The sequence below is a fragment of the Dermochelys coriacea genome, chromosome 4 (assembly GCF_009764565.3).
Source record: "Dermochelys coriacea isolate rDerCor1 chromosome 4, rDerCor1.pri.v4, whole genome shotgun sequence".
Classification (NCBI taxonomy): Eukaryota; Metazoa; Chordata; order Testudines; family Dermochelyidae; genus Dermochelys; species Dermochelys coriacea.
The window spans coordinates 68,104,701-68,121,709 of NC_050071.1; the positions used below are offsets into that span (position 1 = coordinate 68,104,701).

The following is a 17,009-nucleotide window of genomic DNA, read 5'->3' on the forward strand; positions in this document are numbered from 1 at the left end:
TGCGGATTTATAACTAAAAGAAGTATTTTGAACTATGGACTGAGGACCTTCCAGTCTTTTGGAAGTTACCAGACTTTTGCAAACCAGCAGTCTATTCCATCACTGCTATAATCCTGATCTATGAACACCAAAAATCACTTGTATGTATATGCGGCAAAGAGTCCTGTGGCATCTTATAGACTAACAGATGTATTGGAGCATAAGCTTTTGTGGGTGAATACCCACTTCGTCAGATGCACGTTATATGTATATGATCCTTTAACCATTCAATAACTCTCTTCTTTTCTTTTACTAATAAAATCTTTAGTTAGTTTACTAAGGATTGGCTGACTGTATATTTGGGTAAGATCTGAAATATATGTTGACTTCGGGTATATGTCTGATTTCTTGGGTAGAACCTTATATATGGTGACTTGGGTTTTCAGTAATCTCTCACTATATTAGACCTATTTTTTGAATAGGAGCCAAGGGCTGGAATGCCTGAAGGGGACTGTGTTTGGTTTCTTGTTAACCAGTGTGGTGCTATAGAAGCTTTTTTGTTACTGGTTTAGTGAATCTAATTACAGAATACACCACCAGTTTTGAGGGATTGTCTGCCCTATTTCTTGCAATCTGCCCTGAGTGTGGCATTCTCAGTGTGGTCCATTCCAGGCACCCAGTCACAGTAAGGTCTTTTACAAATGCCTATAACACACTGGTGATGCATATCATTGTAAAATGTATGCATTAATACTACAGGAGGAATTATGGATACTCATTGATATTATGTTTTCAAGTGTGTGGGGCCAAATAAAGGAAGGAACAGTTCCCACCCAAACGGGGGGGGCTGTGTGTGGGGCAGGGGGGACTATTTACCTGTCTTCTTTGTAAATAAACATGGTAGAATCAGAAACAATGAAAATTTGGGACTGAAGGTGCATTGGGGTCATCTTGCTTGTTGTAATAAATCTGATGGAAGCCAGAATGGGGCTGAAAAGAGGCTGCTAGGATCAAAACAGCTAAACCAGAACTGTGTAAGCACATAGACACTCAAGGTATGACCTGCTTGTGAAAGTCCCAGGTTGGGAGCTAGAGTAACAAGGCATTGTAAGGTGCCTGGGGTTGCAGGACAAGTGATGATACAACTCCTCACTGATATAGATTGCACCTTGAAGCTAACTGGACTGTCACAGAAGTATCATATGTGCTTTTATGTTTATTATATATTTGTAATTTCCACATAAACCTGTTTCTCTTTTCTCCAAAACTCTAAAAGGTATTTCTACCTAGAAAAGCCAACAGAACATATCTGGAATTTCTAAGCCAATCCTTTTTGAGAAAATAGACAAAAAATTCAATATTTTTTAAAAAGGGAAGGGCTAGTATATTATTTCAAAATACAGTAATTTTATAGCAAGTTCCTGTGATGAAATGCAGCCTGCAGAATTTCAATGGAAACATTAATCTTCTGGGAATTTAAAATAGGGCTAAAAATGGAAGCTAAATGCAGTTTTTAATGAAACAAAGCATGGTAATATAGTTGTCTCTGGGGAGAATACTTACAGCTGCTGTCAGCAATTTAAAGCATACTCGATCTTCTGCAGGATGCAAGAAAATCCATAACACTCATAGAAGTGAGTACAGAGAGATGAATGGATTTACAGGATTTGTTAAACTGGTTGGGAATTCAGTAAACCACCAGCAGTTCGGTTCCTGACTGAAGAAGCACTTAGCTGGGTAATGTTGGAAGTGAAACAGTGGAGAAGAAAAGTTAGACTGGAAAAATTCATTTTTGTAAAGATATAACACTCTTAATCAGACCTTCCCACTCTGTAATAATTCCTCAAACAAGACATAGGAATGAATGTTTATCATGATCATTGTGACAGGGCGTGTGTCCTCTGCTCCTGAGTTCCTGAACAAATGGCTCTAACACCTCCGGTTTGTAACTGCTGCCTTGTAGTTTATTTATGTTATATCAACTACTACCCCTTTACATTTCCATGCAGCAATTCTACTTCATCATCCCCCCCACTTTTTTTTTTTTTTTTTTTTTTGCCAGAGACAGGAGAAGGAAGAGATCTCCCTTACCTGGATGCTGCTGGCCTTTCTTTTTCTCTCTTTCCTATGCACTTCATTCCTGTGCTCCTTTTCTACTTTTGCAGTTAATGGACTAATTATCTCCTTAGCACTCCCCAGCTCCGGCTGATCTAGTAATTAGCCACTCCTTCCCTCAATCAGGCCCTCTCTGGAGGAGCTAATTGGATTTACAGTGACCAGAGTGCTGGTTCTCAGCATGGTCACAATCCTGAAAAGATTTGCTATGAAATTCTAAAAGAGAAAATGCAAGGAGGTTTTAGGTGCATTGGATTTAAATATAAAGGACCGTAAATGCACATCAGAATTACAAAATCATATAAAAAGATAGAAAAGACCTACTGGATCACCCAATCCACTTCCTCTTCAAAAACAAAGTCATTCCCTACAGTACATGCAGGGGAACAATGGCTCTTACTGCCACAAAACCTGTCCCCACACCAGCCCCCCCCCAAACACCCTAAAAATAGCAATACAGCAGGGATTGAGCCCATGCATGTGATTTCACCCTGCTGAGGAGTAGACAGAGCTCATTCAGATATGAGGCTCATGACTCATCAAGAACTGTCCAGTAGTCCTTGTTCTATTTATTCCACTGGGATCCCAAGGATATTGCAGCTTTAGAGTTCCATGAACACCTGCAAAATATCTTGCAAAGTATTGGGTGTTGGGTCCCAAAGGGTTAGTGGGAGCTGGTGAGCCCCATCTACCTTCCCTGGCTACTGAGAATTATCTTCTTCCTGATGGATTATCCATGCTCGGGTTTCTGATCCATTTTGCTGTTATATCTGGGCAATATGGCCCAGGCAGTTTCTATAGCTGTCAATATGCTAGGGAGGAACCCATCCCTTACAGTGGAGTCCAGTACCTCCTCTGCTTTATACAGTTTTGCCACAAAAGTAGAAAAATTAAACATTCTCTAACAAAAGGTAGAGAAACAGCTCACAAAGGAACAGTTATACCATGAGTATACTTAAACCAAACAAGGATAAAATTATGGCACCATTGAAGTTGATAGCAAAGCTTACATTGACTTCAGGGAATGTAGGACGTCACCCCAAGACTCAAATTGTACCCTATTAGTAGTATTAAATAAGTAATAACAATAACTAGTGCTTCTCAACACTTTTTATGCTTTAAAAAGTATTTAAGATCCATAGCCTCATTTTACAGACTGGGAAATAGAGGTGGAGAGAGGTTAAGAGAAATCCAAGACTGATTATAATTATTTAATAGTTATTTTGCAATAACACTCCAGGGCCCCAATCCAGAGTGAAACCCCAGCATGCTAACTGCTATATACAAGAAAATACAAAGTCTCTAACCTGAGAATTCTACAATCTAACAAAACAAGTAATTTACAAAGGTCTGACATTTTGGCTTGTTCAGAGGAATTAGCCAGACGTACTGTGTTTTGGACAGAGTCCAGGGATTTATCCCAAACAGTGTATCTGACTTCTTCAGAACATATGCTCAGGAACTGCTCCTCTGAAAAACAATCAAGCGACTGTCCATAATTCCCTGCTTCCTTCCCCTTGGCTCACTTTTTGTCCAAATCACACAATTTACATGCTTATTCTCTCTGACTCCTCTTCCTCTTGTCTTGCATATTGAGAGCTCTAAATTTCAATCTATACACTTCAGGAGTAATTTGAGACCTTTGCAATGCAGGCTTTTAAAAGTCATCTTATTGCAAAGGCTTACCAACTGGCATTTCATTAAACACATGTAATGCTTTACCCAAGAGCTTACTAATCAATGTTGAAACTTTCTTGTCCTCTGGAACTTTATGAATGTCACATAAAAAATGGCAAGGTATTCTTCAATACAGTCTGCTTCTTTCTACACAGGGCACATGTCAGGGCTCCTTCCCCACTTTGAACTCTAGGGTACAGATGTGGGGACCTGCATGAAAGGCCCCCTAACCTTATTCTTACCAGCTTAGGTTAAAAAATTCCCTAAGGTACAAACTTTGCCTTGTCCTTGAACAGTATGCTGCCACCACCAAGCGTTTTAAACAAAGAACATGGAAAGAGAGCACTTGGAGATGTCTTCCCCCAGAATATCCCCCCAAGCCCTACACACTCCCTTTCCTGGGGAGGCTTGAGAATAATATCCTAACCAATTGGTTACAAAATCATCAAAGATCCAAACCCCTGAATCTTGGAACAATGGGAAAAATCAAACAGGTTCTTAAAAAAAGGATTTTATTTAAAAAAAAAGGTAAAAATAATCTCTGTAAAATCAGGATGGAAAATACTTTACAGGGTATTCAGATTCAAAACACATAGCATCCCCCTCTGGGCAAAACCTTAAAGTTACAAAAAACAGGAATAAACCTCCCTCTTAACACAGGGAAAATTCACATAAAACAAAAGATAAACTAATCCGCCTTGCCTGGTTTACCTACACTGATTGCAATATTGGAGACTTGGATTAGGATGGGTTGGAGAAGATGGATTTCTGTCTGACCTCTCTCAGTCCCAAAAGAGAACAACCACGTAAACAAAGAGCACAAACAAAACCCTCCCTCTCCGCCCCTCCCCCAAGATTTGAAAGTATCTTGTCCCCTTATTGGTCCTTTGGGTCAGATGCCAGACAGGTTAGCTGAGGTTCTTAACCCTTTACAGATAACAGGATGTTGCCTCTGGCCAGGAGGGATTTTACAGCACTGTATACAGAAAGGTGGTTACCCTTCCCTTTATATTTATGACACGCCCCTCAAATCGCAGATAGGGTGAAACAATGGCTTTGATTTCTTCCTGGAGCTCTAGGAGAAAACAGAGTTAATAAGACACATGCATGTCTATATGTACTCCTAACTGTATAAAGACTAACAATATTTCCCACATCTTAAGGACAATTTGGACAGTTGATTCTGGGAAACTTTCAAGGGAGAGTGCATCAGCCACTTTGTTAGAAGCTCCTGAAATGTGTTATATGTCAAAATCAAAATCTTAGAGAGCTAAACTCCACCAAATAAGTTTTTTGTTATTTCCCTTGGCAGTATGAAGCCACCGTAGCACAGCATAGTCAGTTTGCAGGTGGAAACACCGTCGCCAAACGTATGGGTGTAGCTTTTCCAGAGCGTAGACAATGATGTAACATTCCTTTTCACAGATTGACCAGTGGCTTTCCCTCTCAGACAGCTTCTTGCTGAGAAACACGACAAGATGGAACTCTTGATCGGGTCCTTCCTGCCTTAAAACTGCTCCCACACCACGATCGGACACATCTGTGGTTACTACGAACAGTTTGTCAAAGTCTGGGGCCCTTAGTACAGGGTCAGATATGAGTGTCCCTTTAAGCTGGTTAAAGGCCTTCTGACACTCTTCGATCCACTGAACGACATTTGGCTGTTTCTTTTTGGTTAGGTCTGTCAGTGGGGGGGGGGGCAATTTGGCTGTACTGCGGTACAAATCGCTTGTAATATCCGGCCAAGCCTAAGAAGGATTGGACCTGTTTCTTTGACTTTGGGACAGGCCACTTTTGGATAGCATTCACTTTAGCCTGTAGAGGGTTGACAGTTCCTTGACCCACCTGCTGTCCAAGGTAAGTCACTCTGTTTAGGCCTATTTGACACTTCTTACCCTTAACGGTTAGTCCTGCCTCCTTTATGCTCAAGGACTTTTTTTAGATGTTCCAGGTGTTCTGCCCAGGAATCCGAAAATATGGCCACATAGTCAAGGTAGGCGACTGCATATTCTCCTAATCCTGCTAGGAGACCATCTACAAGTTTTTGGAAGGTGACAGGTGCATTCCGCAGCCTGAAAAGGAGTACATTAAATTCATACAGCCCGACATGTGTGATGAAGGATGACCTTTCTTTGGCGGATTCGTCTAGTGGTACCTGCCAGTACCCCGTGGTTAAGTCCAAGGTAGAGATGAACTGGGCCCATCCCAGTTTCTCCAATAGTTCAACTGTGCGTGGCATTGGATAGTTGTCTGGGAGAGTTACAGCATTTAGCTTACGGTAGTCCACATAAAAACGTATCTCCCCAAAGGAGCTAGAACCACTGGAGATGCCCATGCCAGAGGGGCAGATTACACCCATCTGTAGCATATCCTGGATCTCCCGTTCTATAGCAGTTTTAGCTTGAGGAGACACCCAGTAAGGTTGGGCTCTAATTGGGTGAGCATTACCTGTGTCAATGGAGTGGTATGCCCGTTCAGTCAGTCCTGGGGTGGCTGAAAACATCAGCATGTAGCTAGTGCACAGCTCCTTGATCTGCTGTCACTGCATATGCCCAAGGGTCATGGAGAGGTTCACCTCTTCCACATCACCAGCACTTTTCCCTTAGTAGTAGACACCTTCAGGCCACTCAGCCGTCATCTCCTCCCTGGGCTGTAAACTGACAAACCTTTAATTCTCTGGAATAAAAGGGCTTTAGAGAATTAATATGGTACACCTTAAGCTTTCGGTTGGAGGTGGGGAATGCTATGAGATACTTAACGGCTCCCAGGCGCTTCTGGACCGTGAATGGCCCTTCCCACGACTCTTCCATTTTATGGGCCTGGAGCGCCTTTAAGACCATGACCTGGTCCCTTACTTTGAAGGAACGCTCTCTGGCATATTTATCATACCAGGCTTTTTGCTCTTTTTGACCATCCTTTAGGTTTTCTTTAGCAAGGGCTAAAGAGGTTCGGAGGTGTTTTGTAGGTTAGTTACAAAGTCCAGAATGTTAGTTCCTGGAGAAGGTGTAAACCCCTTCCATTGCTGCTTCACCAACTGTAATGGCCCCTTAACCTCGCGGCCATGTACAAGTTCAAATGGTGAAAACCCTATACTGGGATGTGGTACAGCTCTGTAGGCAAAGAGCAACTGCTGCAACACTAGGTCCCAATCATTGGAGTGTTCATTTATGAATTTACGTATCATGGCGCCCAAAGTTCCATTAAACTTCTCCATCAGGCCACTTGTTTGATAGTGGTAAGGGATGGCAACCAAGTGATTTATCCCATGAGCTTCCCAAAGGCTTTCCATAGTTCCTGCCAGGAAATTAGCTCCTGCATCTGTAAGGATGTCGGAGGGCCAACCTACCCTGGCAAAAATGTCTGTTAGTGCCTGGCACAAACTTTTAGCCCTGGTGTTGCTTAGAGCTACTGCTTCCGGCCATCGGATGGCAAAATCCATGAAAGTCAGTACGTACTGCTTTCCTCTGGGTGTCTTTTTCGGAAAAGGACCCAGAATATCCACAGCTACTCATTGAGATGGAACCTCAATGATGGGGAGCAGCTGGAGAGGGGCTTTGACTTGGTCTTGGGGTTCTTCCACTCTTTGGCATACCTCACAAGATCAGACATAGGCAGAAACATCCTCGCCCATTCCTTGCTAGTGGAATGACCTCCCCAAATGGTCTTTGGTGCTGTTCACCCCAGCATGGCCACTAGGTCAAGAGCTTTTCAAGAGCTTTTCCCTGTACTTAGTTGGAACTACCAACTGTCTCTGAGGATGCCAGTCTTCCTGATGCCCACCAGAAAGCGTTTCCTTGTATAAAAGTCTTCTTTCTACAACAAACCGGGATCTATTAGAAGAGTTGAGAGGCGGTGGGTTGCTCCGGGCCTCCATCCAAGCTCTCTGGAGGCTTTCATCTGCTTCCTGTTCGGCCTAGAACTGTTCCCTTGATGCTGGAGACATCAGTTCCTCACAGGATTGTGGACCTGGGCTTGGTCCCTCTGAAAGCGATGCAGGTGATGGGGCTGTTTCCATTGATGATGAAACACTCTCTGCTGGTGCACTATGGGGTATTTCAGGCTCTGGCTTAGCCTCTTGTGTAGGGTCATCTGCTGCTGCTGCCAGTGCAGGCTCAGTGGTGCCCTCTGGTGTTGGAGCTGTAGACGGGTTGCAAGCATTGGACTCAGTGCTGGCAATGGTTCTGGTGCTGGTTGCTTCAACAGTTTCGGTTCAGGGACTGGTTTTGGCTGGGTCTCTGGGACTGGATCCACTACGGCTGTTACAGTCGTTGGCAGGGGATCTGGTTCCACCACCTCCATCTGGGTCTCTGGTAACACAGACAGGGCCCTGGTGGAAGGCTCAAGGACAGGGATAGGTGTGGAAGCTTGCTTAGTCTGGCTGCGGGTGACCATTCCCATCCTCTTGGCCAGCTTTACCTGGTTGACCAAGTCTTCCCCAGCAGCATGGGAATGGGATAATCATCATAGACTGCAAAAGTCCACGCTACTGACCAGCCCTTGTACTGGACAGGCAACTTGGCTATAGGCAAATTGAAAGAGTTGGACTTGAAGGGTTGAATCGTCACTTGGGCTGCTGGGTTGATTAAGTTGGGGTCCACTAAGGACTGATGGATAGCTGACAACTGATCTCCAGTGTCCCTCCATACTGTAACCTTTTTGCTGCCCACACTCACAGTTTCCCTTTGCTCTAAAGGTATCTGGGAGGCATCTGGGCCTGAGGACCTTTGGTGTGACCCCAGTGCAATGAACTGTAATCTGTTGGGGTTCTTGGGGTATTTGGCCTTCACATGCCCCAGCTCATTACATTTAAAACATCGCCCAGTTGACTGGTCACTGGGGCGAGGTGGGTTGCTGGAGAGTGGTGTGGTGGGACGATAAGGTGTCTGGGGTTTTCCTTGGGATGTAGGTGGGGCCTTGGGTTGCCCCTGGTGATAGGGTTTTGTTTCGGGTTGCCTCTTCTGATATTCGCCCCAACTGCTATTAGTTTTTTTCTTTTCTGCTGCCTCCACCCATTTGGCTCCAATCTTCCCCACCTCGATTACAGGTTTGGGCTTCCTATCTAGGATGTCCCTTTGTATTTCCTCAGGAATACCCTCTGCTCCATTTGCATTAGGAAGGGCAACGCTTCTGGACATTTAACACTTGCTCCTGATATCCAGGCATCCCAAGTTTTCACAATGTGGTAGGCATATCGGGTAAATGACAGGTCCACCTTAGGGCTCTGAACCACCGACGGGAATGCTCGGGTGTTAGCCCCATTCTGACTCTTGCCTGGGTTTTAAAAAGTTCATAACTGTTCATGTGTTCCTTAGCATTTCAGCTGCCACCTCTGCTAAGGGTCCACTGAGCTGCGGCCTCAACTCTACCATGTACTAGTCTGTGGAGATGCTGTACCCAAGGCAGGCCCTTTCCAAGTTTTCTAAGAAGGCCTCGGTATCATCGCCAGTCTTGTAGGTGGGGAACTTTCTGGGATGGGAAGTGGTACCTGGAGAAGGATTGCTAGGGTTGGTTAGTACATTTTGCTGAGCCCTTGCCTTCTCCATCTCCAGTGCATGCTTCCTCTCTTTTTCTTTCTCCTCCATAGCTCTCTTGTGGGCAGCTTCCTCTGCCTCCACCCTGGCTTTTTCTATCTCCATAGCTCTCTTTTGGACAACTTCCGCTGCCTCCACCCTGGCTTTCTCTGCCTCCATCTCCAACTACCTTAAGGCCCTCTGTCTATCATGCTCTTTTTGTTTCTCTTCAGCTTCGAATCTGGCTAGCTCTAGTTTATTAGCTGCTTCACTGGTAGTCATTTTCCTGCTTTCTTGTGCTTAACTCTAGCTATACCCAAGAGTTAGGGGAAAAAAAAAACTTGTGAATTTCCCTGCAGGAGGTTAGCTACCCTGCCTTTAGGTAGAGAAAACTCCAGCTCAAAATAGAAAAATCCATTTGTAAAAAATCTAACACCTCTGTCTCCAAATAGTCAGAAAACCCTCTAGCTGCTCTCAGCTTAAAAAAAGACCTCTTCAGGTCTGTGCTTTTCGTTCAAAATGATCTCTGGTTCAAAATGATCCTACCGCTCTGCCACCATGTCAGGGTTCCTTTCCCAGTCTGAACTCTAGGGTACAGATGTGGGGACCCACATGAAAGACCCCCTAAACTTATTCTACCAGCTTAGGTTAAAAACTTCCCCCCAGGTACAAACTTTGCCTTGTCCTTGAACAGTATGCTGCCACCACCAAGCATTTTAAACAAAGAATAGGGAAAGAGACCCTTGAAGATGTCTTCCCCCCAAAATATCCCCCCAAGTCCTACAAGCCCCCTTTCCTGGGGAGGTTTGAGAATAATATCCTAACCAATTGGTTACAAAATCATCAAAGACCCAAACCCCTGGATCTTGGAACAACGGAAAAATCAATCAGGTTCTTAAAAGAAGGATTTTATTTTTTTAAAAAAGGGTAAAAATCATCTCTGTAAAATCAGGATGGAAAATACTTTATAGGGTATTCAGATTCAAAACACAGAGGATCCCCCTCTGGGCAAAACCTTAAAGTTACAGAAAACAGGAATAAACCTCCCTCTTTATACAGGGAAAATTCACATAAAACAAAAGATAAACTAATCTGCCTTGCCTGGCTTACCTATACTGGTTGCAATATTGGAGAATTGGATTAGGATGGGTTGGAGAAGATGGATTTCTATCTGGCCTCTCTCAGTCCCAAGAGAGAACAACCACGTAAACAAAGAGTACAAACAAAAGCCTCCCCCCGTCCCAAGATTTGAAAGTATCTTGTCCCCTTATTGGTCCTTTAGGTCAGGTGCCAGCCAGTTAGCTGAGCTTCTTAACCCTTTACAGGTAACAGGATGTTGCCTCTGGCCAGAAGGGATTTTATAGCATTGTATACAGAAAGGTGGTTACCCTTTCCTTTATATTTATGACATCACAGCTTATCCCAGCTGAGCATTCCTTGGATGGTGGGAGTACCTGGGGATTGTGGGATCTGACCCTATTTATCCATTATGCTCTGGGCAGACAGCCTTTCCTTCTCTTTTTCTTGGGTTTCCTTTTTGCTCCAGGACTTGTTGATGTGCAGCTGCTTCCTTCTCCCTTCCCTGACTTTCAGCTGATTTGCGACTAGTAGCAGCAAATATCTCCAACAGCCAGTGATGGGAAACTAGACAGGGAGGACTCCAAGTTATTACAGAGAATTCTTTCCTAGCTGTCTGGCTGGTGGGTCTTGTCCTAATGTTCAGGATCTAACTGATCACCATATGTGGTGTCAGGAAGGAATTTTCCTTTGGGTCAGATTGGCAGAGTCACTGAGGTTTTTCACACTCCTCTGAAGCATGGGACATTTGTCATTTGCAGGTTTAAATGATAGATTCTCTGTAACTTGAAGTCTTTAAACCATGATTTGAGGACTTCAGTAACTCAGCCAGAGGTTAGGGGTCTATTACAGGGCCGGTTGAGTGAGGGTCTGTGGCCTGCAACGTGCAGGAGGTCAGACTAGGTGATTATGATGGTCCCCTCTGGCCGTAAAATCTATGAGTCTATACCAAGAAAAGAAATAAAGGTAGGAATAGTTACAAGCAAATAAAAGCGAAAACATGCATCTAAAAGTCCAACAATTAATCTAGCAAGATACAATCTTTGTTCAAGATGTTTTCTCTCACCCACAGTCTTCCCTCCAGCATTTCACTGGCTGGCGTGGCCACGATCCATCACAGAGATCAAATTGCTGGGTTTCTTTATCTCTTTAAAGTGAAAGAAGGATAACTTAGGGGTTTGCTCCCCCTCTCTTTTTAGTTCAGTGAATCTTTGAAATGTGTTCTTCTAAAAGGTACTTGCAGATAAAGTTGATTAGTTCATGGTAAGTAGAGGAGCCATGAAATCTGGAAGATAAGTCTCCATGCTAGTTCCTTCCTTGCTGGTAGTTACTACTATGCAAATTATCTCTGCCTGCTGCAATCCCCCACACAAGTGAATAACCCATTGAATTTGGGCTCTGCTTGATTTCAGGCATCTGCCTCTTTCCCTTTTTATTAATTATTATTATTATTATTATTAAGAGAAACCTGTTTACCAATTCCACCTGACATGCCTCATCTAAACACCTTTTAGTCACCTATTAGTGAGTCATCCATACTTTCACACAAAGTATTCTTACACATATTTTACAATGATATTATTTACAAGTGTGTTATTGGTTTTCAAATGACACTGCACAAGGCATCTTTCATACAAAAATCATTGCAGTAGGTGTGAATACCAGGTGCTTAGGGCCACAAAGGATTGGGGGAGGTTATGATACAATTAGATCTACAGACATATACATTTCTCATATAGATATATACCACTGTAATTTTTTAATAATTATAAATAGATACATAAATAGATAAATAGATAAATAAATAAGTGCCAGCTAACCTCATTGGCCCCTCAAGCTATCATTAATCAGTTGAGCTGGAAATATAATCCAGACCTCCCAATTACAAGTTCCAACTGCTGCCTGCTTGACCATAGTGCTTAGCTCTGAGATATTCAAATTGATAACAATTGTAACAGGAATTAAGGACACAATTGGGCTCTAAATACAGATTTTCATGCATTTAAGTTATGTGGTGGGGTAAATTCTCTTTAGCACCTGGAGTTCACCAAACATTACTGCCATCAAAGTGAAGGGAAAACACACTTAAATAGGATTCAAGGCTCACAAGTTTTGTTTTTCTCTCTTCCTCTCTCCTTTTACTTTCAGATAAAGTACATTTCATCTCCAAATATAACTATCTTAAATTCTTTGGAATTATATAAACATTAAGTATAACAATCTGGAATTATCTGGCTTGCTTTTCATCCTAACAGAATATAATACATGAATGCCAAGAAACTAGTGAACTTTGCCAGGTTAAATAACCCTAACGGGGCTTTTTCACCAAAGTTTGAACCTCTGCTATGTAGCTTGTTGCAGCTCTGTTATGTCCCCTCTCCTCCTCCAGCACCTCCCATACGACCACATTCCTCTGTAAAGAAACCTGGTTTTAAACAATTATTTGCTTTTCTGTTTTGATGTCAGCTCCATGTTTCGACAACTGTTCTCTTCTTTCTGGTTCCCTGTTATAATGTTTCTTCTTGACAACTCTTTAGTAATGCTTGACTTGAAATGACTGCCTCATGTAAAACAATGAAAATGTTAAATATTCCTGAAGTGGGAAAACTAACATCATTTGTTTTCGCTTAAGGAGCAATTCTCCATCACATTAACGCAAAAGTTACAATAGGAATTTCAATAAAAAGAAAAGTGTCTTCATAGAATAAATGCCCAAATCAAAACAAGTGACAAAGACTGAATGAAACTTCAAAGGAGGCCAATTTAACACTCAGTTTCCTGTAACTAATGCATATACCATACTGTAACATCTTGGAGAGATAGTGTCACAATTGTAAGTCTTAATATGTTCATTTTAAACTTAATTAACTGTTACAAAGTTTTTGAATAATAAACCTACAACCACAGTGCATGAAATAGAAAGGGGAAAAATAAGTTGATTTAAGAGGAGTCATTGCCAGCAAAGAATACCATTCATGTCCAGCAGGAGCCAGGTCTTGTTTTACATCAGGAACTGGGCTTCTAGCTAGTGTCTTCTTTCCATTTTAGAAAAGAGAAATTGTAAGCATTTCTAAAATTTCATCCACAGTGTATCAAATATTCAACTCAATACTCTTCTAATAGACAGGCAGTGTTCAGTCCAGTTTTAAAAGAACTGAATACCCAAACTATTTTTATTGGTGCTAGAGCCATTTGGCTAAGGGCCAGACTCTGCAACCTATATTGTCTTTACTGTATGAATAGTCCACTGACCTAAATGGGTCTACTTGTATGAGTAACACCTGCAGGTGCAGACCTTAATCAAGACACAGTGGGGAAGATTTGACAGTCTGATACCATTTTTCAAACCAAAGAGAGTAAAGTACAGGTTTATCTGAGACATTTTCTTATTACTAAGACAAGATGAAGATGGTGGCATGAAAAATGGATGATGCATGACAGAAAAGAGGGAAAACTGGCAAGTGAAAAACCAAAAACAGCAAATGATGCCAAAGTGATTCAAATATAGAAAGATGAAGGGCAAACACTACTTTTCTTAAAATTTATTTTAGCAGTTTTGAGGTTCATCTGCATACCATCATGAAACATAACTTTTCACTCACCAAGGTAGAGGTATGTGAAGCATCACCTGAGACCTCGGGTGTTCTTGTGATGTTTGGGAGTCTGTGAGGGTTACGAGCTATCGCTTGACACCAGCCCAACATTTTCTCCTTCCACTTATCCCTTCTCAATTTCTGAAATTCTGAAAATAATTTACATTCCCTGAAACATTGACACTTTAAGTTTGTTGCGTGCATGCCTTTACACAGCGCTTTAGACTGTGTCTAAACAAGGCAATAAATATTTTTTACAGAAAAATGTGTAGTTGAAATAAACCATGCAGATGAAAGAGAGCTGTATACTTATGATATGTATTACATGCACTAATATTATTTCAGTACCAGAAAATTCCCTTATCTAAAATTAAAAATATCTCTTGCTGAAACATATCCACCTTCTAGGGGAGGTTGTTTTCAGGAATTATAGCCTAGCTCTGAGAATGGTATTACCCCTATAGCTCCCACATTACCTGAAACAATCAACAGATATCAAATTTCATCCAGGAGCCCCAAAGGTGTGCAGCAAAGTGAGTACAAATCAACTGGGTGAACACACACACTTTCTCAGCCTGAACAACTGGCGTCAGACAGGAAGAGGAATTTTCATTACAAATAGCAAAAATATCAACACACATGCTCTTTTAGATACATTAGCTATATATAATACATAACCTGTATGGAGCAGAAATTGTACCTCACATTTGTTTTAGCTATCTTGTCGCTGTTTGACTGAACATTGTATTTTTATCTTGGAGATAACTGGAGATCCATCAGTGGTAGTTTTCTATTAAATGTGAAAAGTCTATAGGAAATGTAATATTTTCACTTCTAAAATTTTACAATCTACTTTTCCACCACATTGCCCAATTTGAAATGATATAGTTAGGTCTTTAGTTAAATCATTACACTGCCAATTAAATATCAAAAATAATTTGGAGTAATTATTTTTCACAGCTTCTGAAGCAATTAACAATCTGGTGGTTTATAACATTTCAGGATTTAAAATAGGCCATTCTATAGCATTATGAAAAGTAACATAAAAAGCTTTTGCTAACAGATTGATGAGTTATTACTACTCTTAATGAGAAGTGATTTGAATTAAATGGATCTGAACAATGTAAATGGGGAAATGATAAAGACCTTTCATGAAAATCAAGACCAAAATGTTTAAAAGAATTGCATTCTTAACAACAAAGAAAACTCTGTGTGGGTGTAATTCTATCCATTTTAGATTTCCCTAGAATGTTCATCACTGAAGTATCTAAGTGATGAATAGGTAAATCATATTTACCTGCTGACGATTATATCTTCACCCTTCTCGGATTCTAATTATTGTCCTACCAGTAGTCCAAGAATAGATCTCAAGACGTAATATTTTGATAGGCATTCACATATCCTGGTATTGCCATTCCCAAACCTTCTGCCTTATGTAATGCTTAATTAAAAGAATTAAATGAATGAGGCAGCATTTTTCTATTGGTCAGAGCATGGAATTAAGTCAAGACACTTGGGTAATAGCTGTAGTTCTGTCCTACTTGTGATGGGGTAAATCACAGTCTCTTTGAGCATGATAATACTTACCCATCTTTGTTAAATGTGTTGAGATCATCACATGAAATGCAAAGTATTAATATAAATAATTCATCTAATCAATGTAATATGCATTTAGTCAAATCCATTTTCACTTTAGTGAGAGAAAAATCTTTCTTGTAGATTCTTTTAGTGATCAATCCTTCAAAGTATGAGCAGTCTGATCCAGCAAAGGATTTACTCATTTGCTTACATTTAAGCACTGGTTAATCTTACATGCTTACAGATACGTATTATTTAAGAGCTGTGTTGGATAAGAGTGCTCAGCATCTTGCAGGATTAAGTCTTATAACAAACTATCCATTTTAAATCATGTTTCTTGAATAACGTCAAAAGTAATATATGAAATTGGCACAGTGTTGCTTCTTTAAAGTAACATGCAACCATACATCCCTGTGCACAAATTATTATTAAATCCAAAGTGTAAAATATGTAACAATCAAAACAGTCTACAGGTGCATAAACAGCTGCTGTCCTTAAAATATTAGATAATTAAAAATGACAATTTGAGTTCCAAGTTTCCGAAAATGATTTTTAGTGCCTATCCAAACACCAGATTGAAGGATTCATACACAGAATAGGTTCAGGATGAGCAGCAATAATGCAATCATCCCCATATTACCCGGTCAACATTCCCCAAACTCTAGTCTGGGAAAACTCTCTCTTGGTATGAAAAGACCATCCATAGTGTTCATATTCATTCTAAAGCCTTCATCGACAATGCAGTAAGGTTAATAATTGTTGTTACGTATTATGGCATTTTCTGGTGTTCTAGATACTGGTCACACAGCTCACCAAGCAATTTTGGAATGGCAGCAAATCTTGATTCCTACTACAGCTGGTCAAAAATTTTGACAAAAGAACAATAATTTAAAAAATTATTCAAAAAATTCAAAAAATGCTGTTTTGAGGAAAGTAAAATTGTTTTGTGAAAACATCTTGATTGCTTTGAAATTTCTTGTATTTTCAGTATAGTTTTTAAGATGGTTTTTAAAAAGTATCATTAAAAATGTTTTGCCCCACCGTACCCCGATTAATGACCGAGTTTTGTCACATGGCGCCATGTGTTGTTTTGTGATTGGACGTGGGTACCTATAATTACTGGGTAACAATGCAATTAGCTCCGTTGACCTACATGTGCCAGAGGATGAACTGTTGCTCTCCTTTTGATGGTACTTGGGGTTGGTCTGGGGTGCACTGTGTAACTGATCATTTGCCTGTGCGGTTTCCGATAAGGATGCTTAGCTGTAATTCCCTTCTACACCAATCTCTGGAGAGAGGGAATGGATTCAGGGCTGTTTTTAATTCTTCTGATCATTAAAATTGGTTGTCCCTTGGCTAGTCTCTCTGGGATTCTGGGTGGGTTGAATCATTTTGCTAGCGGGGTTCCCATCTAGGACTTCTTGGCCATGCCCCTCCAACCATGAATATGGATTTTGTTTCTTTGGCTGATTAACCATTT

General features: G+C 41.1%; 1 protein-coding gene across 5 annotated transcripts in view; it reads right to left on the reverse strand.

The window, feature by feature from the left end:
* The window catches only part of MARCHF1 (membrane associated ring-CH-type finger 1), a 484,877-nt gene that overhangs the window by 195,346 nt on the left and 272,522 nt on the right, over window positions 1-17,009 (reverse strand). For 2 of the 5 annotated variants that reach the window (XM_038398892.2, XM_043513290.1), the window contains exon 2: window positions 13,961-14,100. The exons of the other annotated variants lie outside the window; for them this stretch is intronic. In XM_038398892.2, coding sequence (XP_038254820.1) covers window positions 13,961-14,062 — 102 coding nt within the window. In that variant the 5' untranslated portion in view covers window positions 14,063-14,100. The remainder of the gene's footprint in view (window positions 1-13,960; window positions 14,101-17,009) is intronic. 5 annotated transcript variants of the gene reach the window in all.